Source organism: Passer domesticus, chromosome 4 (genome assembly GCF_036417665.1).
Source record: "Passer domesticus isolate bPasDom1 chromosome 4, bPasDom1.hap1, whole genome shotgun sequence".
NCBI lineage: Eukaryota > Metazoa > Chordata > Aves > Passeriformes > Passeridae > Passer > Passer domesticus.
Genome location: NC_087477.1, coordinates 78263061 through 78286391, shown reverse-complemented (window position 1 = coordinate 78286391; position 23331 = coordinate 78263061). Strand labels below are relative to the sequence as shown.

General features: G+C 46.2%; 1 protein-coding gene across 3 annotated transcripts in view; it reads left to right on the top strand.

Annotated features, from left to right (window-relative positions):
- REEP1 (receptor accessory protein 1) overlaps positions 1 to 23331 on the top strand; it is an 87413-nt gene that overhangs the window by 33158 nt on the left and 30924 nt on the right. For all 3 annotated transcript variants that reach the window (XM_064418997.1, XM_064418998.1, XM_064418996.1), the window contains 3 exons: positions 17499 to 17571; positions 20348 to 20424; positions 22233 to 22353. In XM_064418997.1, the coding sequence (XP_064275067.1) occupies positions 17499 to 17571; positions 20348 to 20424; positions 22233 to 22353 (271 nt within the window). The remainder of the gene's footprint in view (positions 1 to 17498; positions 17572 to 20347; positions 20425 to 22232; positions 22354 to 23331) is intronic.

The window sequence follows — 23331 nt, the reverse complement described above, 5'->3', positions numbered from 1 at the left end:
GGGGTCTAGGCTGTTATAAAGGCGACATGCCGCCCACACCTTTGAAGGCTCCTTCCCTATTTTCATGGCCAAGGCCACCCAGGGGCCCCGCTCTGGGGCACTCCCTGCTGGCCCTGCGGCATCGGCGTGGTTTGTGGCTGTGGCGGATGCGAAAGTACCGCTGGTGGTGCTGGGCAGCTCTGCCATTGTATTGCTGGCAGGGGTGTGGTACTGACTGCTCCCTGTGACGGCATAGGGTACGAGGGTCCCCTGCCCCACCGGGGATTGGCATAGGTGGGCCGTCTCATATTCATTGCGGGAGGAGGCCGAATATGGCCCGTGTGGCTCCTCCCTCTCCGGTTTCCCCGGGGCCTAGACCTGCAATCCCTGGCCATGTGACCCTTCCTCCCACAGCTCCAGCAAATCCCCCCTGTACGTGTCTGGAGCGATGGTGCTGCTAGAGGAGGTTGTGTCGGGTGAGGACAGCTTGCTGCAACATGGCCTGCCTGGCCACATTTAAAGCAAGCCATGACACTGGTTAGGGTATTGACGGCTGCCTGAATAGGTGTCAGCTGTTCCTCCCTTACCACGTGTTTTATCATTCCAGCTAGGTTGGTTCCGGCTGGCAGGGAACGCAGGATCTCTTTGGTGACTGAGTTACACTGCTGGCGAAGGCAGTCGGTCACCACTGATTCTATGGCTGCTACGGGTATTGTGGAGGAATCCAGGGCTGTTTTCAGCCGGTCTACGAAGTGTGTGAAGCTTTCACTCTCTCCCTGTTGGATGGTAGACCAAGGTGCTGGTCTGGTTACCACCCCCGAGGCTGCCTTTATAGCCTGTCTGGCTGCCCTAGTTGTTGCTCTGACCTCCTCAGCTCGTAGCTGTGCTGCTTGCTGTTGTGGTGTAGCTACGTCGTCATGCCTCCCCAGCAACCTGGCTAAACTCGAGCCATGAAGTTGTTGCCCCTCGCCCGATGCCTGGGCTAAAGCTGTTGTGCAATTGTCTGTCCATTCTTGTTTAAATACAATCATACCCGCCGCGTCAAATATCATACGAGCGATTTGTCTAATGTCGAAGGGAAGTAAATCGTCATTGCTAAAAAGCCCATCTATTAAAGTAGTAACCACTGCTGAGTTGATCCCTTTTTCTGAAATTGCTTTTGCTATTGTCTGAACCTCTTTTACATTTACTGGTGTATACGTTCGCTGCTGATTTCCCTGGGCCCCTGTAACTCTGACTGGGTAAGCATGAACGCTGGTCATATCCACCCAATCTGCACATGCTATCTTTATTTTGCCCCAGTCTGTAAGCTTATGTTGTGTTTGCTTCCCGGTTTTATTGAAAGCTTTATTCGGTTTCGCTTGAAACCGCGTTAATTCTGCCCTCTCGGCTTCCGAGTCACAGTCTGACTCGGTAAGCTCGGTTGAGCTGACTGAGGAGCTCTCACTGGTCTCCGAGCCGGAAGTTGAATGCCAGTACGCTTCCGGTCTGCTCTGCGTTTTCCCGCGGCTCCGCCCCCGCTCCTCCCCTCGGGGGTGGAGTCGCGCCTCCCCTCGCGAGCGGTGTCGCTCTCGTTCCTCCCCTCGTGGGCGGTGTCGCTCCGCCTCTCGGGGGGGGCGCCGCTCTCGCCCCCCGTGTGTTTCCTGCCCCCTGCGGGGCGGGGTCTCCCCCTTATACGGTGGCGCCGCTGGGCGCGGCTCCCGTTCGGGTGTCCGCCCCCCCGCACTGCCCCGCGCATGCGCGGTAGTGCTCCTTCTCGGCTCCGTGCCGTTCTCGCCGCTGGGCGGCTGGCCCCGCCCCTCTCCCGCGTGGCCCGCGCCATTTTCAAACCCGTATGGCGGCGGTGCGGCTCTGGCGCCGGGTGCCCCGTTCACCGCCGGCACGGCGCCGCCGGACTCCGCGGCCGCGATACTCTCCGCGCGGCGCGCGTCCGCCATTAAACCTTCCCAGAACGAACGCGAGTCCTGTTCCGGTGTCAGCGTCCCCGAATCGGCGGTTCGCGGTGGGGGGAGGGGAGGGGGCAGCGGCTCCGCGACCCCGGCGGGCTCCTCGGGCGGGCCGGGGCCGGGCGCGCTCCGCGGGGGGTTCAAGGGGTCCCGCAAGGTGGGCTGTGGGGTCGGGGAGTCCCGCGGGCACTGCGGAGGGGTCGGGGGGTCCCCCCGGGGCGCCGGGTGGTCGCGACCCGGGCTCGCGTCCGCGCGCGGGTTCGGGAGGGGAACGCCCGCCTCCCGCGTGTTGCCCCCCCCCTCCGGGCTGTTTCCCGGGGCTGTTTGGGTCGCAGCCACGCTCCCGATTTTTGGGGTTGCTAACAGCATGGTCTTCGCTGCTTCCCATGCCTCCTGCTGTTCTGAGGCCTTTTTTAAAGCTTCCTCTGCTTTAGCCCACGCCTTAAGACATTTCCCACTGCCTGTAACCTTTAAATCCTCGGCTAAAGCGAGTGTACATCTCTCCCACACCTCTGAATTTAATATGTCTATGGGACGAGTTATCGTCCTTAGCTCTTGGAGCTTATTAATAGCAAGCTGAAAATGCTTGAAGTCACATCTAATACCCCATTGTAAATTAAAATAACTCACGACTCGGGCTACAGCTTCCATGAGGCTGAGGCGGTCCCAACGCGACTCGGGCCACGACTTCCGCGAGACTGGCGGTCCTACAAGACTCTGGTCACAACTTCTGCAAGGTTGCGGCGGTCCTCGTAAAACTCAGGCCACAGCTTGTATGAGGCTATGGCGGTTCCAATTCAAACTCAGGCCACAGCTTGTATGAGGCTGTGGCGGTTTCCGGAGGCGTCCCTCCTCGCTGTGGTGGAGTCCAGGACCCCCCGCAGCCGCTGGCCTTGTCCAGGAGACTCCCGATCCCGGGTTCTGTTTCTTTTGTGTTCCCGGGCTTTCGGCACCACTTGTTGTAGCGCCCTGGTTCTAAGGAAACGCAGCACGACGGCCCAATGCTCTTGGCCGCTCGGGCTAAGGACACGCAGACATCAATGTGATAGACGGTCCAAAAGGCCCTTTATTGGTTTTCTCCTCGGTATATATACCCTTGGTCCTTCCCCTACCTTTGGGGTCTGACTTTTACCTTATATGGTTAGTAAGGGGACTGGGTGGAGGCCGTGTTAGGTAGGGTTACAACATTCTTGGGGGGATTACAACATTCTTGGCCTCTTGTCCTGCGGCTATCCTTATCTCTGGGAGTCAGGTGAGGGAGGCCCTATCAGGTTTCCGTGACAGCCCGAAATCTTCCGACCGCCTGTCCCTATTCTCTCTGCCACAATGGTCCCTGAAGAATTGGCTGTCTTCCCCTTTGCTTTCCTCTCGTGTTATTTCTGTGAATCTCCATCTAGCTCCTAAGCCTCAGTTTATATTTTATTTTATATTTTGAATAGCTGCCAGCTGAAGGGTATATGTGTGAGAGGGAAGGTGAGAATGGAAAAGAGGTGAAGTCTCTAAGCCAAGAGAAAGAAGAGAGGCAAAGCCCCTTCTGTTCAGAATTGTGCAGAGCACGGGCTCTTTACCAAGCCTGAGACAAAGTATTCCTCATGGTGTAGGGATGGAGCTGTGCCTGTGTCACAGGCTTTGATCTGAGCACATTTGTGTTTGGGGAAATGCAGAATAGAAGAGAGCAGCATGACTTATCCCTTTTACTCTCTAAGGCTCTCAGCTAAAGCCTGAAATTCAGAGACATATGAAAAGTCTGGGAGAGATCAAAATTGAATGCAAATGGGAACGTGACATCTTCTGTCAGAAGGAGGATTGAGTACCTGGATAGCAATGCTGCTGTATTGAGGCATTAAAAAATCTGATGTCTTCATCAAATTGTGAAACTGGGTTTTAAATCCCGACTTCTAGAATATGTGCATATATTACATATATCTTTGGGCATCAGATATTTTGGTTTGTACTCTGACCCTGCAAGGCTGTGTGCATGCTCCTTTCTGAGAAGCTATTGCCTGATACTTTATTTTGAATGGAAATGCTCCTGTAATTGCTTCCAAGAAATCACCTGACGAGAATAAATGAGCAAATGTGGGAATTGCTAGGATGTGCTCACAGTGAGATTGCCTCACGGTGTAATGATGGGGGTGGCACAGAAGCAGTGCCTGGAAACTGCAATTTCTTTTTCTAGATCTCATACTCCCTGGGCTGTGATAAAGCTGCTGATTTCCAGTGGTGAAAGCCATTTATTTTCCATCATGGTCAATGCAACATGTAGATACCTGTCATCTCAGCCTTCTCTGAAAGTTTTACCCTAGGTATCTATTTGTCCAAAATCTCAAATTGTCAGATGTTATTGTAAAGCTCTCAATATGAGCTGCTATGCCATTAAATGCTCCAGTAGATACCTGTCCTTGCTGTTGAGTCTTGCCTGCACTTTAGGTAATAAGTGGTTGTTAAGAAAATGTAATGTAGGTGAGTAGTAGCTGTGCTGTAAAAAGAAACCCCTTTCTCTCTCTTACCTTTAGTTAAAGACCCAAACTTCACTTACTAGAATATTAGAGGGATTGAAATCTAATCTTTGGTGTAACAGGAAAGTGTTTAACCTGTTAAGCTTCAGGGAGAAGCTATGGTAAGATTGGAAAATATCAGAAATTTAAAAATAAAATTAATATTGGTCAAGGAATACAAAACCTGGAGGTACTTAAAAAGATAAAATTATTTGGGAGGAATAGGGAAGAAATTGTCATTTTGTAGCAGAAATATATTCACTTGTGCTATACTTTTTGTAGCAGAAGTATATTCATGAGGTGACTCATGACGTAGGAAAGTAAATAGATGTAGAGAGATTTCAAAGTTCAGAAGAGAAGCCCTGCATTTTAAAAACATCCCAGAGTGGCTAAGGAAATGTGTCTGAGTTCCAGTATTATTACACTTGTACATATATACTCTTTGTTGAGCAAAACCAAAGATATTCTAGAATGCTCTGTACAGAGTGCATGAGTTGTATCTGTCCCATGCACCTGCCAAGTGAATTGCAAGTCAGAAGTATTTAACTTCAGCTGTACTCCTGGGCAATATGCAAGTGTTTCTGAATTTTGCATGAATTTTGGAGGCTGGGCCACTGAATCTTCACCTGGGCTATCTTAGCCCACCCTCACTGTGTGCTGGTAAGCCCTGAGCCAGAAACAGTGACAATATCCTGCCCAACCCAAGCAAGTTAAAGGACAACAGATGCAGCTTTTGTGTGTCAGCACTGCATGATGGATGTCCAGCCAGGGGAATGCTCAACTGGGCTGATGTACAAAGCACAAAATGTACAAAGGGGATCTGAGAACTCAGCTATTTCCCAAAGACTTGGAGAGAACTGATTGAAGATGGTGAAGGCTTACAGAGGTGCTGGTATTTCTGTGCCTAGGGTAGTGCTGTGCCCTCAAGTACAGCCCTGAAAAGCCTTTTACAATTATTAGATCAGAAAAATTAAAGATTCCTGGGCCCTGGAGTGTGTATTTGTCCTGTTAGTATCATAGGTACTTCAACATTGCTGAATATAACTTTTCTTAGGAGCAGTTTCATTTAATCTTTCTTCATTTACCCTGAAAATACAGTTCTCCAACTTCTAAAGGATGGATTTAAGGGCTCTGGAGGACATTGTCAATTAAGAAAGCCCTTTAAATCAATTTTAGCTTGATCAAGGCTTTGCAGCCCTTGATCTTTTTAAAAATTATCATAGCATGACTATTAGCCATGTATGGGTAATTCACTTTCCCTGTGAGGTTCCCAGCTCCAGCAGAAGAAAGGTTGTGTCATTTTATCCCCAGATATGTACTGTGGGCCATAGTGTTTGGCATAGGGGTAAATAAGCTGATAATGACCTCTCTACTCGTGGCTTTGTGTAAGAATAGATCATGCAACAACATTACCATAAAACCATTATAGCAAACTGCACAGTTAATGACACAAAGCCTTGTATGTGAGTATGTGGCTGTGGAGATAAGGGAAATCTAGCTGTTCCTCTAGCTCACCAGAAATGGCTAAGCAGGAGAATTAGAGCAGTGTGTGTAAATATTCATTTCATCTCCCTACCCCTCCTTTTGAAGCTCTGCTAACAGCACCCATTCTGTGTGAAGCCCCAGAGTTAAGATGCTGTGGTGCTATCCTTCACATGCTTCCCTTGGCAATCCAGCAGGTATTCCCAGCTCAGCTCCTTGGGAATAGCACCGATTGCAAAGGAGAGGGAGTGCTGGGGCTGAGGAAGAAGGTTCTCCAGTCAGCAGGGGAGAATCTGCTCATCATTCAGGGAGTGGATCCCTGGTCCTGCTGGGCCTCTGACCATAGGAATGATGTAGTGCTGTTCTCCTCCAGATCTCAACACAGGGCTGGGTTAGTAAGAGGATTGTCCAGCAGGTTGAGGAAAGTGATTGTTCCCCTCTGTTTCACGACTGTGGGGAGATGTTTCTGGCTGGAGTAGAATATCCCATTTGAGTTTCCCTGGTAGAAGGAGGGCCCTGGCAGCAATGAGTCCAGTGGAAGAGGATTGGAGTGTATGGTGCACCAGGGCAGATGAGGGGGATGTTTGTTCAGCCTTAATAAGAAACAGTGAAGGGGAGATGTCATTGCTGTCTTCAAAAATGAGGAGGATTGTTGCAGAGAAGGCTTTTTGTGGAGGCACAGCAAAAGGGGGAGAGGCACTGGAAACAAGTTGCAGCAAAGGAAATTCTGATTATATATTAAAAAAAAATTCTTCAAATCAAGGGTAAGCAGGCAGGAACAGAAGTCCAGAGATGAAGATACTGGACATTTGACTGGACAGGACCTGGGGTTCATGATTTATCTCTGTCAGGGGATTGGTGCTGCTCCTTTGTTCCTGGGTGAGTCTGGTTCCTCCAGATTCAGCCCTGGAGGAAGTGCTCTGCAGTGAGCATTATTGATGGGAGCTCAGAAACCAAAGTGCTGGGTGCTGGCTGTCCCATACGTTCTCCAGGAGAGCTCCAGGGGTTCAGGAGGTACATTGTGACCATTGTGGTGAGTATGTGAAGGAGAAGATGTGAAACAAGAGGTGCCACTGGGCTGTCATTTTGGTGTGTTTTTCATTCCTTGTGTGAGCCCAAGTCCAGTGTCTGCCCATGCATCCCATAATCAATCTCATACCCCTGTACTAATCACTCCATGTCTGTGAAGTGCTCTGGGGAGCCTCTCCCATTAAAGTGTCATGATGGGTGTCACCCCCGTGGGGCTGATGCTGCCCTGGGACAGCCCTGAGAGGTGCTGGGTGTTATTTAGGCTGCCCCAGCTGCTGTTTTGTACCACTTATCCTAACACCGTGATTTAGGATTAGCCACTAAATGGTCATTTTTCTTCTAATTTCTTTTAATTAGAGGCAGAGAGTTGTCCTGGTAGTTGAAGCTGAACTCAGAGGTGTAGCCAGCAGGTCTGATTGATTATTCATTAGTGGTCCATGGCTTGAGAACAGAGGCATGTTTCCTTCTGCTTTCCTCTCCCTTATGTCTGGGTTAGCTGGAGGCTGCTCTGTATCAGTTCAGCTCCATCTGGAGAGCTCTGCCTTCATGTTTATCTCAGTTGCACCATGCATTTCATTACAATGCTGTTATTAGCTGTATAAAAAGGAGGGATTAAAGAGGATGAATGAAATTACAAAAGACCCTGGAGGAAAGAACTCTATTAAATTCACACCAGAAACCCATGTCAAATAGCTGTGAGAAAAGACTAGAAGTCTTTCTTTTTCAAGCCGTATGACAGTTTCTTGTTTTCCTGTGTTTTAAAATAAAAATTATGCAGGTCCTAGTAAGAAAGCAGGTGCCCAGCCACTCCCTAAAATGTTTATAGCACCCAGAAGAAATACCAATCTGTGTATGTGGGCCAGAAAGAGAAACTTGGTCTGCATGGCTTGTGAACTCACAGCAATTTTGCAGCTGTTATATTTAGCATGTGGCATTCTGATACCCATGCTAACCTAAGCATGGAGCTGGGCTGAATCTTCTGAAATTACCTGTAGAATCATCTTGCCTTAGCTTTCTTACACTCTTGCTTTAAAACTGGAGTTGAAAACTGGGCACTGATATATCATGTCCTAATGTGGTTCTTCCTGTATGATTTCAACGTCTCACTTTCTTATAATTTAAAATAGACATAGACCACTAATTAAATAGAAATAATCAGAAATCAGTAGTAGTGCCACCAGCTTTGATATTCACATCAATAATATTTGTACTGCACTTTGAAATCCTCCTTTGAAATGTGTTATCAAAATGAGAATAAATGTTTTAAAGATGTGTATGGGTTATTTGTTTGTTTGTTTACTTAACTGAGAGGTAGATATTGCCTCTGCAACCTGGAGGTTACGACTGAGTTGGGTGCCACTTGTTTTCAGTGAGTCTGGTCCCTCAAAATGTTTGGTATTCTGTGTTTTCTGGTTAATGTTCTGGGGTCCTTGGAGATGTAAGAAAGTCAGTTCCTGATGGAAGGAGTTATGCTGCTTGCTGTTAATTTACCAGCACCCACCATTTCCACCATACTAGTGGAAGGTGGCCCTGCCCATGGCAGGGGGTTGGAACAGCAGTAAGGTTTCACCTCAGGCTGTTTGGCACCAAGCTGCCATGACTATGCCTGACACCCATTTCTGCACCAAACTGCTCTCCTTGGCTGGTGGAGAGATCTGCCCTGGGTTTCTGTCCTCCTCCAGGAGCTTCTGGAGAGCTCCAAGGCCCACAGGTACTCACAGCAACCTTGGGACTGCTTGATCTGTTACAGCAGATTGAGTCATTGGTAATCCATGGAAAGTCTGTATTTTTCATTGCTTTAGCTGAGTATTTGGGCCAAAGAGATTTTCTGGTTTAATTTTGAAATTACATTGAGCTGAAATATTCTTTGCATTTAGTTAAGCACTTCTAGTAATGTTCTGTCCCTGGGAAGCTGAAGTAACAATACTCTAAGGAGGTTATGTTGCAATTGATTTGGATGTGTTATGGTTTAATTTAATTTTTTATTCCTGTTTTCTGTCCCAAGAGTACACCACAAGAAGTCTAAAGCTGTCTTTCAGTGAGGGGTAGATGAACAGGAGCTTTTGTGTTTCTCACCACTTCCTCAGACAGTGGTAGCACTTATGGTTTGATGGTGGAAGTCTTCCATAACCTGAACTGAGTTTTCAGATACAGAGAATGTAGTAGGATTATGCTTTCAATTAGGATTTCTGTATGTGGTTACACTTACTAAAAGGTGATTCACATAGTATCAGTCAAAATAGTTCCAAAATAATGCTTTCAGCATGATGTGGCTTTCTGTGAAAATAATGTGGAGCTTCTCTGTTGATAAGCAATCCACAGTTTGTACCTTTTTTTAGCCGAGAAATTAGTTTGGTTAGGTTATAAGTTTTTCTGTTCCTTTTCATATCATGAGCCTACCATAAATCTGTAGGCTAACCCACAATGCAGATCTTGGACCATCTGTCATCTCTGGAATATAATATCAGTGCTTCTAAAAAAGCTTTTCCCACATAAACATCCCCCTCTCCAGAGTCAGGAAAAGCAGCCCTTCCCATCTAAAACATACCATTTAGTTTTCAAATTGCCAAATTTATTTGGCTTGGAGAAAAACAAAGCTCTCAAGGCCGGAACCATACGGTCAGTAGCAGATAGGGAAAACATGGGGGCACACAGACCCTGAGCCCTGCCTTTTTGGAACAGCAAAGCTGGGTGAAGATCTGACCCGGTCACACAACAGGAATGTTTTCTTTTCTAAAAGGATTTTATTGCTTAGTATCACCCTTTGATTGATTGCTTCTTCTTCCCAGCAGAGTGGTGAAGCCGTGGGCTGTGCCAGCGAGCTGCGGCTGGGGGATGTTTGCTCCTGCCAAGAGGGGAGCAGCAGCAGCAGCACTAATGGAACCCCGAAACCCTATCTCTGCCAGGCAGCTGCTGGGAGCCTCTTGGGCTCTGCCAGCCACAGTGTCCTTGTTTACTGCAGCTTCCCACAGGTCCCACAGCAGCCCCACACTCTCTCCACACAGACCCCTTTTCAAACATTGTCTGGGTGACAGCAAATTCCTCTCTCTCATCAGCGCTCTGGCATCGCTGATGGCAGCGTGAAGTAGAGCAGACCAGCTTAGTAAACCTCCACCTGCAAGGAATTTGCTTCCTAAAATAGCTGCAGAACTGTGGGGTATTTTTATAGCAGCCACACAGGCATTCTCTGTTCTGAAGGACTGGAAAGAGAATTTTCAAGTGTTGGCTTGAGTGTAAATTGATAGAATTCTGCCTGAGTTTGAAGAGAGTCTGGAACAGTGACCCTGGGAAGAGTTAAGTACCTGCCTAATCTTGAATGGGCTTTAAATATGATACTCAAGGGTACCCATGTAAACATAACCCTGTGAAGACCCTTCACTGCTGGTAGTTTTTCTGGGAATGTCAGGCTTTAGTAGGCATTATGTGCACTATCATAGCAATCCCAATATTTAACAAGGTGTCTCCATCAGTTATAGAGTTATTTTAGCATTTCTATCTTCTTGTTACAGGAAAAGAGAACAGTGGGGACAAGTTTATCTTGTTTAGACCAGTCTGAATGTAGGGTTTCAATGTGAACAAACGTAATAGTTCACAGAATCATTGAGGTTGAAAGAGACCTTCAAGATCATCCAGTCCAACTGCCAACCCCAGTCACCCTTAAATCATCTTCCCAAGTGCCACATTTAGACACCTCTTGAATACTTCCCGAGATGGTGACTCACCACCTTCTTTGGCAACTTATTCCAATGCCTAACCACTCTTCAAGTAATTTTATTTTCTGATATCTAATTTGAACCTCCATTGGTGCCACTTAAGGCCATTTTCTCTCAGCCTTTCACTTTAGACACAGCAGAGGAGACCAACTCCACCTCACTACAACTTCCTGTCAGTTCTAAAGAGCAGCAAGGTCTCTTTGAGCCTCCTCTTTCTCCAGACTAAACATCCTGAGTTCCCTGAGCTGCTCCTCACAGGACATGTCTTCTAAGCCCTTCACCAGCTTTGTTGCACTTCTCTGGACATGCTCCAGCACCTCAATGTCCTTTTAGAAGGGATGGGCTCAAAACTGAGCACAGCACTTGAGATGTGTCCTCACCAATGTCCAGCACAGGGGGACAATCAGTTCCCTGGAATTGCTGGCCACACTATTGCTGATACAGGCCAGAATTCCATTTGCCTTCTTGGCCACCTGGGCACACTGCTGGCTCATTCCCAGCTGGTTGTCAACCAGCACCCCCAGGTCTCCTTCTGCTGAGCAGCCTCTCAAACCAGCCAAGTGTAGTTTTGTGACAGCTCCAGACTGGCCAAGGCCAGTTTCTCCACCCATCCCCACTGGTGTGTTTCTTCACTTGTTTGTGCCTGGCCATCTGCCAGCTCCTGTGTGAGGAGTGCCCTGGCTGAGGAAAATAAAAAAGGGTCATGACAACTGGAGAGGAATATGTGCTGCTTTGGGAAGATGAAGGCTGTTTAAATTAGAAGCATCAAGGACAGTCCTTGACTTGCTGTTTGTGCTGGAAGGCCAGTTGGGCATTCCTGTGCCCTGCAGTTATGCCAGGAGGAGCAACTGGGTTTCAGCAGCCATTAGGTTACATTAACCATGATGAAGTTCCATGTTGCTTCTGTAGTAACTTGGCTGAGAAATCAGAGATGGATCTGGATGGAAAGCAGAGCATCTTTGTGTTAGAGCTCTCCTGGGTGTGCCTTCTGCTCTCTTGGTGTGGGTGCTTTGGAAGTATGGACGTGAGGACATGTTCTTAGCAGGTCACAGGAGCTAAGCAGCTCACCAAGGAGGTGCAGAGGAATCTTTCCCAAAGCAGAGGGACGTGCTGGGTGGCTGTGCAAGTGGAGCTTTACCTGCACTGAAGCAGCCCCATAAGGATGTTTGATTCAAGTTGCAAATGGAGCCTCATCTGTCTCAGGGGTATCAGGACCCAGCGCTTTCCTTGAGAGGTATTTTTGTCATAGTGTTCTCAGAGTGTATCAGGATGTCAGTCTAGCGTGGTCAGGTATCCACATCTCCTGGGGCCCAAGGTGGGGACAGTGTCAGCTGTCACCCTGAGGGTGAGCAGGCGAGTTCCTGACTTCCCTGGAGCCACCATTCTGCTGCACAGTGACTGCAAAGAATTTGCAGGAGCCACCTCCTAGGGAATACAGCCCAGAACCTCCTCTGCAGCTGGTGCTTCCTCCACCCCAGCCCCTTCTTGAATATCAGGCATTTGGCCTGTCACAGACTCAAGTTAACCCTTTCTTTGCCTTGTGCACTGCTTATTTTCACATCCCTGACTGCTGGATTTCAACCAGGAAACATCAATGTGAAGACAATGCTGTTTATTTTTAATCTGGCACTGTGTAAACATTAATTAGGTCTGATAATAAAGAACACAAACCTATTGGCACCCTTCTTGGTGGTATCACTGAAGAATGCTGGCATGGTGACAGCTCAGCTTCTGCTCTCTGTGTAAGAAGCACACACTAGCCAGTGAACATGTTGAGAAAATAGGAAAATCTCAATGGTTCCTAAATGTGTCCATCCCTGTGCATGGAAGTTGCTGTCTTGGCTGCTGTGTACCCGTGAAATGGGAACATTTGTTATTTATGAGTAAAATAAGGGCTGTTCTATTTGTGTTGTGATGGTACAATGTTCTAAGTGTTTGGGCAGCCCAAACACTGCTGGTGGCATGGTAACTAGAGGAGCAAAACTTGGATGGCTTGGGATGTAGATAGCCCATGCTGGTGTATTTGTAACAGCAGGTTACTACCCAGAAAACACCCCTGTGGTTAAAAGTGCTCGAGGGAGTGGATGTGCAGGCATTTCTGGAGGTAACCTGAGTCCTGGCAAGAACTCCTGAGAATCACTAAGAGCCTTTCCATTTATTTCAGTGGCTACTTTATGGAGTGTGAGAGTTAATTTTGTGGGTAAATAGCTTTTCCATGAGAAAAGCAGCATCACCAAATCAGAACCCAAGACATCCCATGGGATCCTCCCAGGTCATGGTGGCAGCTCTGATGCTGTTCCCCAGACTGTAGTCTAGATTCCATCAGGAATACTGTCACATCTGGGATAGCCTGTGCCCTGTGATGGGCAGACCACTGCTCCAGCAGATCCAGAGAAGGAACAGAAAGATATAACAGCCAGGTCTGACTGTGGCTGTTCTGGTAAGTGGAGACAAAAGAGCTTTAGTGATGGTGCATCTGCTCCCCTGGAATATGACAGGGTTTGTTAAAGAGGAGTCAACAGTTCAATTGCTTTACTATTCCCCTGACAATCAGGAAACCCCACAATATGGGAAGCTTCATCCTTCCCTGTGTCATTTAATGGTAAAATTCAATAATGAAACCCAAATCCTACATAATGTAATTATATTAATAAATGCAGTCCATCCATTCCACATAATATCTCCTGGTGGTACAGGGGGTTTCTCCCCTCCTTTTCCTTTGTTCTCTTTATTGAGTTGAGCATCCTCTTACACTGCATCAGAGGAGTGAGTAACCTCAGTTAATTGTCTTTGTTGCAAAAGGAACAATTACAGCCTTTACAGTCCCTCATATGGATCCTCCCCAGTGCACTTCCACTTTCCCTGTCTTTCTCTTTCCCCTCCTGCATTCATGTCTCCCTTTTGACAAAGAATGACCGGAAGCACATGTAATGATCCAGGCTGGGGATTGCTGCTGCTGAGGTGCCTAATAGGATTATAGGATTTTCAGCATTAATCCTTATCCTATTCTTTAGGCAGACTAACCTTTTACTTAGATTTTTGCCTCCTGTTGCACAATTATTCGACTCTTCAGTGATTTCTTTACAGCTGCTGTTTTGTCCTTTTTCAAGGTGATTGTAATTGGTGTAGACCTCCAGCACAGAACTGTCAGGCTGTTGTGGTTATTTGTTTAGTGCTGCAATCCAGCTTTTCCTAACTCACTGATGGATGTCACCACTTCCTTGCCTTTCTCTATACCCTGAGGGTGTGTGCTTGCTTTAGCCCAGACTGCAGAACATTTCTGTAGCTTTAAATGTAGCAGCTATTCTACATCAAGGTCTGGGAGGCTTGATGATCAGGATATCTGCTTCTGCACAGAAGGTAAAAGGGCCATGGCTTTCTTGGGTACACAGCTCATTCAAAAAAGCTTTGAAAGATGGAAATGGGTGGGGAGTGGGTTGATGCTGGTTTCCTAAGGAAATGAGACTTAAGTTGTCTGTTTTTCCACTGCTGCAAAACTTTTGGATCTGCAAAGTGGTTGTGGCCAAAATAGATGGGTCAGAGAGGTCTGAAATATAAATTTCCTACATTATTCCTAAGAATTAGCTGCTGGATAGGAGACTGTTTTATAGCAGTGTCTGCCAGGAGGTAAAAGCTGCAGTGCTGACTCCATAGGTAGGTCATTAATTTGGCTGGCCAGCACCAGGCAGACAGACAGTGCCTGTAACACAGAAGGATTCACAGCACATCCGAGTCCCAGCTCAGCTGGCAGCTGTGGGAGGGAACTGAGGGGCAGTCCTGTGGTTTTGGGGATGTGGGAAGAAAGCTGAAGGGTCCTGTGATCTGCTGCAGAGAACATCAGAAGCGTGGCAGAAGAAGAATATAGAGATGAGGAGAACTGGGGGATGATTTGGTTGGAATTGGGATGCTGTCTCTCAGACTGGAGGCTGTCAGGATGACTGCCAGGGAACAGCTTGTTTTGGAGGCAGTGAACTGATGTGCTATGGGGGAGCAAGGAGCACAGGAGCTCCAGGGTGTGGGAGAACACAAGCAGGGAACAGCAGAGGAAGAGGGTGGTGGCACTGCAGTCATTAAAGGAGAGAAGGGACTGAGGTAGGATGTGATAAAAGAGCAAAACAACAGGGGTTAGGAACAACGTTTTTCAGGCATGGAAAGCAAAGATAAGTTACTTCAGCTTGTTAGGCTGGGAGTGGGGGTGACTGGGACAGAGGAGAGAGGTTTAAACACAGGTGCATCCATGTGGGGTAGAGACCACAGAAAGGAGGTGGAAAGGAGACTTGGACAAAGAAAGACTTTATGGTTTTCAAGGGACAAAGGGTCAACCTCAGGTTTGTGTGTAGCGTGCAGAAGGAGTGATTTGGCAACATTCTGAGCATGGAGATGAAGGAAGGCAGGACTCAACAATAACTTTAATTACGCAGGAAGCTTGGAAGAGGGGGAAGTGAGAATTATTGTCTTCAGCAGGGTAGAGGAACTGAGGGAAGAGATGCAGGATTGATGTGCGTGTTTGAATTAAATCAATTGCACTCAACCCTGATCCAAAGCCAAGTGAAGACAGTAACTTCAAGAGACTTTTTGGAATATCCCTATATGCAAATATTTGTCTTAAAAACCCTGAATATACTTTACAGAAATGCCCAAACGTCTTTTATCTTCCATTTGTAGCATGTACCCAGAGATTGTGACCCCAAGCCACTTAGTAAGCCACAGCAGTGACAAGACTGGCTTCCAACATTCCTTAAATCAATTTTCAGTCTGGTAAACCACAGCAGTAATAAATGTCCATATATGCACACAACACACTGCAAGGCAAATCAGTGAAACTCTGAATCTCCAGTTTAGGGAGATCACGTCACCTTATTAACTGTCCCTTGCTCTGCACTTGCAAAATTATTGCAATTTTCTTCCCTCACAGGATTTTTTCCCCAAGTATTTATTGTCTGCAACGAATTATTTTCTGGTATTCCTATAAACCATTTGCTTCTTCAGGATCCAGTGACTTTCTGTTACCAGCACAAACTGAGGAAATGAATATCAATCTTTCAGTGATTATTTGCAGGAAATAAAAGTGTGAGATAGCAGCCAGCCTAGGCCAAGAAGGAAGAACAGCATTGCAGTGCATTTTATAAGGAGAGCCAAAAATATTTTTCATGTGCTCAGCTGTTATTTTCTGAGTATTGTAGCTTTCTTTCTTTTGTGAACTCTTCCTTCTTTGGATTAGGTCCTGCTGCCACTTGGAATATTTGTTATTATATCTCAGTGAGAACAGGATCAAGCCACCGTGTGTGTTCATCCTTGCCTTAACCCATGTTGCTGTTTGGGGGGAAACTGCAAGGGACAAAAATGCTTTTGGTTTCCCAGGATCTTTCTGAGTCTGTATCTGATCCTTGCAGATAGCACAAGCCCCTCTGAGTGAAACAATTTTGGAGCTGACTGCTTCCAGCAAAGCTTTCTGAAAGCAGTGTGAAGCCTCTGTAAAATGTTGAATCTCCTCACTCAGTAGCTGCTTTTCTGAAGTCTGCATTGTGATTCAGGTTCTGCTAAGCCATGCTACATTGAGCATGATGAATAGCAGGCAAATTGCCTTTGGTCACTGCTTTGGAAATCAAGATGAGTGCTGGCTCACCCCATTCTTTCATAAATACCTTCCTGAGCTCCGGGAAGTACGATGGTGCACCATATCCCAGAGTGTTAATTTTTAATGTCTTACACACGTAATGGACTTGACTGTAATTATGAGTCCCTCGGCACACAGTCACTGCTGGCAGGGTGGAAAAAGATGACTGTGGGTCCATGTGGCTCCACAATTAGGGATTGAAACATTGATCATTTCCATTCCCAGGAGCGGAGGAAACAGTTGTGTGAATTTAAAGCAAAAGCTTCCACAGAAAGATGGGTCGTTGCAAGCCAATAAACATTACCCTGCAATCTATTAAATTTAGACTTTGCAGCATCATCCTCCTGCTTTGAATAAAACTGACTGAAACCTGGGCAGGGCAAAGTGGTTTTGACAAGCCTATGCTTACGTCCAGAATAATCCAAGTGAATAAGCATGTAGGCAGTGATGCAGAGAGAACCTAGTATAAAAAATTCTCCATGTGTTTTTCTCAGTAGTGCTATTTTTAACTTTCAGATCCTTGTTTCTTTCTTACATGAAATCTTGAAGCTGACAGCATCCCTTTCAGACTTGAAAATGAAAGGAAGCTGCCTGAAAGAACAGCAGAGCTGGGACTTTTAGGCTTGATCATGTTGGCATATTTTGGTGGGCAGATTCCTCCTCCTTTCATGAGCCCAAATTGACTTTACTGAACAGTGCAAGGTTCTTCCCTAGACCAGGTTTAATGTAGGATAAGGCACCTAAACCCTTGCACCAGTAGAACCTGGATCCTGCTTTATCATCTGATAGCTTTTCAGAGTACTGAATAGAGGTGGGAGGGATTTTAGACAAATAATTCTCTCTCTGAAAGCAATACTCCCATATTCCTGGTGTTGCAGTAGAATGTTTCAAGATCAGACTTTTAATTTCCTTTTGAATGTGTGGTGGTGGCCTTTTTTGTTTGGTTTGATTACTTTGTTTTGTGTGTAACTCATAAGGTACAGCTTTGGAAACCATTGCAAAAGGAAAAACAGCCTGAATCTCTGCTCTTCATTCAAGTCACTGGAAATAGCTGCTCTGAATTCAGTGATGCAAAATCACTCCTGTGCTGTACTTAGTGCACTCAAGCTTAAATCAAATCCTAACACTTTTTACCAGTACAAAACCCACATTTAAAACACAGAGGGAAAAAAAAAATCTTTCCCTGTGACAGGAAATCAATTTAATCCGTTTATTGTTTGTTTGTTTTTTCCAGGCTTATATTTGGCACACTTTACCCGGCATATTATTCTTACAAAGCCGTGAAATCAAAGGACATCAAAGAATATGTGAGTAATGAGGTTTGTGGCTGTGCTGGGGGGTGTTTTCTAAGATTGCTCCTCACCACATTGGAAGAGTGTTGTCTGTATTCTGGGAAAGCTCATAAAGCAGCGCAAGGGGCAGACTGGCCTGAAGGTGGAATGGTTGATTGCTGGGCACAAATGAGACTTGGGTTTGTGCTCCTGGCTCCAGTGCAGAGCTGATGTGCCCCTTGACAAATGCGTGCTGCTCCTCTGGTGGTGAGATATACAGCTGACTTAAAAGGCATTTGGCATCCAGAGCTTTGTGTGCTCTTCTTTGTTTCTGAAGAGCAGCATAAATCAAAGCCTTTTCAAAAAGCCTTGAAGCTTTAACTGCTTATTCAAAACAAGGATAAGAGGAGGCAACTAGAAGTACATATGACTGAATCCTCAGACAGAAACATCCTTCCTTGCAGAGTGACCTATTTACAGGCAGGTCTGGCATCTGGGTGTGCTCTCTTTTTTCTTTTTGCTGAAAAATCTTCCCTGGGCCCTGGTTTCTAAAGGCATATGGGGCCATCAGGGAAAGTGAAATGAGGGAAAATCAAAAGCACTTGGATGCTGTTGGGGTCCTGTAGGATTTGTAGTGCCCTGGGCTCTTTTAACTTCACTGAACCCAGCTCAGCCTCCAGATCCTGACTCTCCAATCCTCTCAAGACCCCAGGGATAACAAGCCCATTTTCTCATCTGGATAACAGCATACATGTCTATCCCATTAAATCTTTAGTGCAAACTCAGTCTGGGACTCACTGTGGCTGCTAAGAGTTTTGTTTATAATTTTCCTCCTTCAGAAAATGGTTTTGGGTGTTTTGAGAATCATAAGTGTTACAGAACACAGCAGATACTTAAGGTAAAATGTCTCTGCAGCCCTTGCGCATCTGTGCTTCTCAGGGCCTCTTTCCTGAAAATGCTGAAGATGTGCACGAGCATCTCCAAGCAGAGTCTGCCACTGATACTTAATGTTTCCATAGTCTCTTACTGGAAGGCATTTTGTTGAAGGGTCCAATTCCTGTTGGAAATTTAATTGTAAAAGAGGAACTTACATCAGGCACTTGTGGTTGTGACGCAAATGTGAGAAGAGCTGATCTAAGACCTGGTCTGCCCTTACAATTGATTTAAGTTTAATATAGCAGTTGTGACAATGTATTCATTGAAGCCTGATTAAAAAAAAATAAATAAATGAATTAATAATTTACGCTGACACAGGACAAACCTTTACTTACTAAACAAAACTTACATCACTCGAATCTTATTCTGCTTGGTAATAGTAATTTTGGTGAATGTGTTAGGCTGATCCAAGCCCATCCACACCAGGTCTTGGTTTGTGTTTAAGAGTTTTGCTGGCAGTAATGTCTAACTGAGAGAGCCATGTTGGCACTGAGGCTCTGAGGAGTCACAGTTACATAAGAAGTCTGGCAGAAGCTGCACTAGGAAGATGATGCTCTCAGGCATTTGGCAGTGCCATTGTTGTTGTTACACTACATATAGATATAAATATGCACATAAATATAAATCCCAGGAGAGCAGTTATGTAGCAGAGTGACAGGTACTCAGGGAATAATTCCAGTACCTACAGGGAGATGGAGATTATCAGTACTGTGCCCACTGTATGGGGGAGAAGACGAAGATATCATTTCCAAGCTGGTGAGATCCAGATTTATTGACACCTCTATCTTCCATTCCCCAGAGCAGCACCTACTGTAGGTATCCCTCCTGTACTCTCTTCCCTCCAGCCTTTCCTTAGCCTGTTGCAATTGTACCAGCCTTAGCTAACATGGGTCAATTCTCTAATTCATGGATTTTCATGGATTTTCATGGGTTTTACTTCCTTAAGCTTTTTAACATTCCAGCAAAGCTGCTTAGGGATCTCCATTTTCAAATACACCTAATTAAACAGCTGTTGTCAGTTAAATTAACAACCTTTCTCTCACCATCTTTTGCCATCCTGAGAAGAACCAATACTACATACTTCAGAACAGTTGAGCTGTGCTTTTAGGCGCTTTTAATGTTCAGTGACAAAAATTTCCAAATTCCTGAATTACTTGAGGTGCTGCGGTTTATCTGACCGAGTCACCATCCCCAAAGACTCTTTTGCTGTCACCCCAAAGGAAACCATCATCCCTGACAGTGGAGTTTCTCCAGTTGAACAGAGACAGCACAGCACATGCTCTCACTCCCAGAGTGAGGTAAAACACTCCCCCCTAAGCCCAAGGCAAGGGATTTAAACTATTGCTCTTGCTCTTGTCACTGCACTGGGTATGAGGGGAGTAGGCACAGCCACTCCAGGGCTGCCCACTGAGGCAGTAAGTTGTGGTGAGTTGATTGTGCTCCTGAGACCTGAATTATGGGATGGGCATTTACCTCTTTACCTTTTGCTGGCTGTAGGTGTTATGTAAGTAATTACATTTTGTCTTAACTGGAGTTTGGCCAACAACCTTATATTAACATTTGCTATTAACATGAGCTAAAAGAGATTTTTAATGCCCTGTGATAGGGCTGTCATGCTCTACTGGCCAGTGGAGTTTCTGTAAAGACAGAGTCTTTTCCTGAGACCAGTCCTAAAGGCCACAGTCACCTTCCCAAGGGCTGTGTAAATCTGACACGTGTTACGTGCTGAAGTGGGGCAAACTGGCACCTTCAAGTCCACAGTAATTGCTAAATACACAGTGGGGAGGGTGAGGGGGTAAGAACTTCTCTTCCTGTGAGAGTTATTCTGTGCACTTGTGCCTGTAAGAGATAGTCTGAGACTGTTTTTGTTTACCAGGTCAAATGGATGATGTACTGGATCATATTCGCGCTCTTCACGACAGCAGAGACATTCACGGATATCTTTCTTTGCTGGTAAGCACCAGAGGGGAGAGGCTCTTTGGCATGAGATGAAAAGAAAATGGAAATGTTTACAAGGGGAAAAATGGCACACAAAGGTGCCACTGACTCCTGTACAGGGGTTCAGCAGTTTCAAGTGCATAGAGGGTTTTTGTCTGCAGGAGACATGCTTCCTTTCTCAGTGCTGTCACAGAAAAAAAGAAAGAAGTGGAAAGGCTCAGTGGTATCTCATTAGTGTGAAATCATTACTGGAGTCTCAGGCCCTGCCTGTCAGAGAGGCACAGCTGACTGCCCAGTTGGATGCTGCAGAGGTCATCACATAAATAACAGTTGATTTAGCTACAGGCTGAGTTTTAGACTTGCCTGGCTGTGTCCTACAGTAAATACAGACACTGTGGATCAGGTACAAACAGCCCTGCGGCACGAGTCTTTGTAGGTTGCTGTGTGGGTGGTTGTTCCTGGGATTTTTGCCTGGCACATCCCTGGTTAGGCTGGGTTTCTGGTTTGGTGGAGGACAGTGACTGATTTGGCCCTATGGTGCCAGTGGAAGGATTCCTGGTGGCCTCTGTCAGGACAAGAGCACATAAATGCCCATTTATTAGTTTCAGTGTTTTTTGGATGCTCAGGTTGGAAACTGTTTATTACTTGGTTGCCCTTTATAGTAAGGCCTTTCTACCAGAAACCAGTGAGATCAGTAGACTTTAGGATGAAAATGGAACTGTAGTGCATGGCCCTTACAGCCTGTTCCTGCACAGCACTGCATGCCTCGAGTGAGTGCTCCAGATGAAGGAAATCAGGAGAACTTGGCAACATGTCAGATCTATTGAAAAGGAGATAAAAGACATTAATGCCCATCTAATTTGCATGCAGATCTACATCTCCTGTCTTCATCTGGAGCTTTGTGGGATTTTTTGGAGGATGAATTATGTGGGTCTGCCAAGAGGAATGGCAGAGGGCTCATCCAGCCTGTGAAATCAAGTGTGCTGTAGAGATGCTCAGTGAGGTGGGAGATCAGCCTGGCACATCCATGCTCAGAGGAGCATTGCAGCATTGCCCATGGTGTCAGACCCGGGTTCTGGCTGGCCCAGCTGGCTCAGTGGCACAGCAGGAACCTGTCTGGGTCCAGCTGGGCTGGTCCACAGCCATCACAGTTCTCTGCACTGCTCTCACTTGCAAAGAGTAAAAATTGTTCATCACACTGCTGGCAGCAATATACCTGCCCAAATGAAAATGCTCTGAGTGGCTAGTCTTGAGCTCTGGGCTCAAAAGACTGGATAATTTAATCTCAGGATGTCCCTGGCTGCTTGGTACAGCTAAAGGATGTCCTGTTGTTAATGTCCTCCATGTTTTGCAGCCCTACCTGAAAGTCAGTGTGGATCTGCACCTTTATGTTTCTTGGACAACAAAGGTTCTTGTGTTTCAGTTTCAGCCATGTAAGTGTTAGCTTAAAAGCTGAGAGGCAGAGAGATGGAAAGTGCATAAATACATATCAATAAAATATTGGTTTGCTGGTTTGTCTTTGCTTACAATGACTGGGGATACTGTGAAGGCAGCACCTGTGATCTTTGCATGTAAAAAGCTCCTCTTAGCACATGTCAGAGTCTCTCCCAGATCATTTAATAAAGGTTCTGATAACCAAGTAAAGATTCACCCACATCATTGAGATATGCTCAAAATTGAGTCAATACACTTTAATCCTTAGATTTTTTTGATAGGCAAAAACTGCCTTAAGCCAGGCTGGCAAATCCCTACCTGTGCTGAGCATCTCTAATTAAAGGCAGTGGTTAAACTGGAAGCAAACAGTAACCCTCTTTTTCTTCTAGGTTTCCATTCTACTATGAACTCAAAATAGCTTTTGTAGCTTGGCTGCTGTCTCCATACACAAAAGGCTCCAGCCTCCTGTACAGGAAATTTGTTCATCCAACCCTGTCTTCAAAAGAAAAGGTAATCACAGGTGCCTGAATCCACTCTGAGTGGAACAGAACTATGGTGTGTTTATTCCAGTCCCTGTATCATTCATTTTCATGGAAGGATTGGGAGTTATGCATTCTTTTCCTCTATCATTTGATCCCCTCTTTTTGGCTGGTGTTTTTGTTCTTTGTGGTTGTTGTGTTTTTAAATACTGGCATCTGTTCAGTGCACTCACACTTATTAACTCATTTTGGTGCAGTTGAGAAGGTGGGAGGGAGTGGGATAAAAATACCTCCTGAGCTGCTTTGCATGTACTGGCTGATTATAGCTGCAGTGCTCTGTTGTGGCTGGATATAACAGAGAAACTTGGTCTGGCAGCCAGGGCTCCTCAACTTTGTTCTGCCTAAAACATTGTGCAGCAATGAGACAGACAGCCCAGGCAGTCTAAAACGGGCTTAGCAAGCACATGTCTGGCTGTGCAGTGTGGTGAAAAAAGGCATGTAGCCTGTTGAGGTCCTAGATTAAAAAATGTCTTGCTCAAATTAAAGATGCTAATTTTGGGAGGGGGACATTACAACTTGGATTATTTGCTTGCCTGGGAGATTCCTGTGGTTGTGAATGGGACACTGTCAGGCAGATCCATTTGGCTCATGAGAATAAATGGACCAAGAACAGCTATTGCCACATACCAACATGAAAACTGCTGAGTGAGTTTCCTGCACTGGCAACTTAGAAATGGAAGCTGTCCCTTTAGCCACAGACAGTGAAGGAACAGCTGGAGCTCAGTCCTGTCCCAGAGGGACAGTGGGAGTCAGTCCCCTGTCTCTGCTTGCCTTTGCTTGTGCTTCTCCCAAGTAGGGCTCATGCATTTTGAGTTGCCACCTCTTACCTGTGGGGAACAGGGAGAGCAGCCAGCAGCTCCTCACAGCCTCCAGGCCCTACTAACCCAGCACATGCACCAGCTGAGAACTGAAGTCTCTGCTATCATTATCATCCAGACCCCAGTGTCCT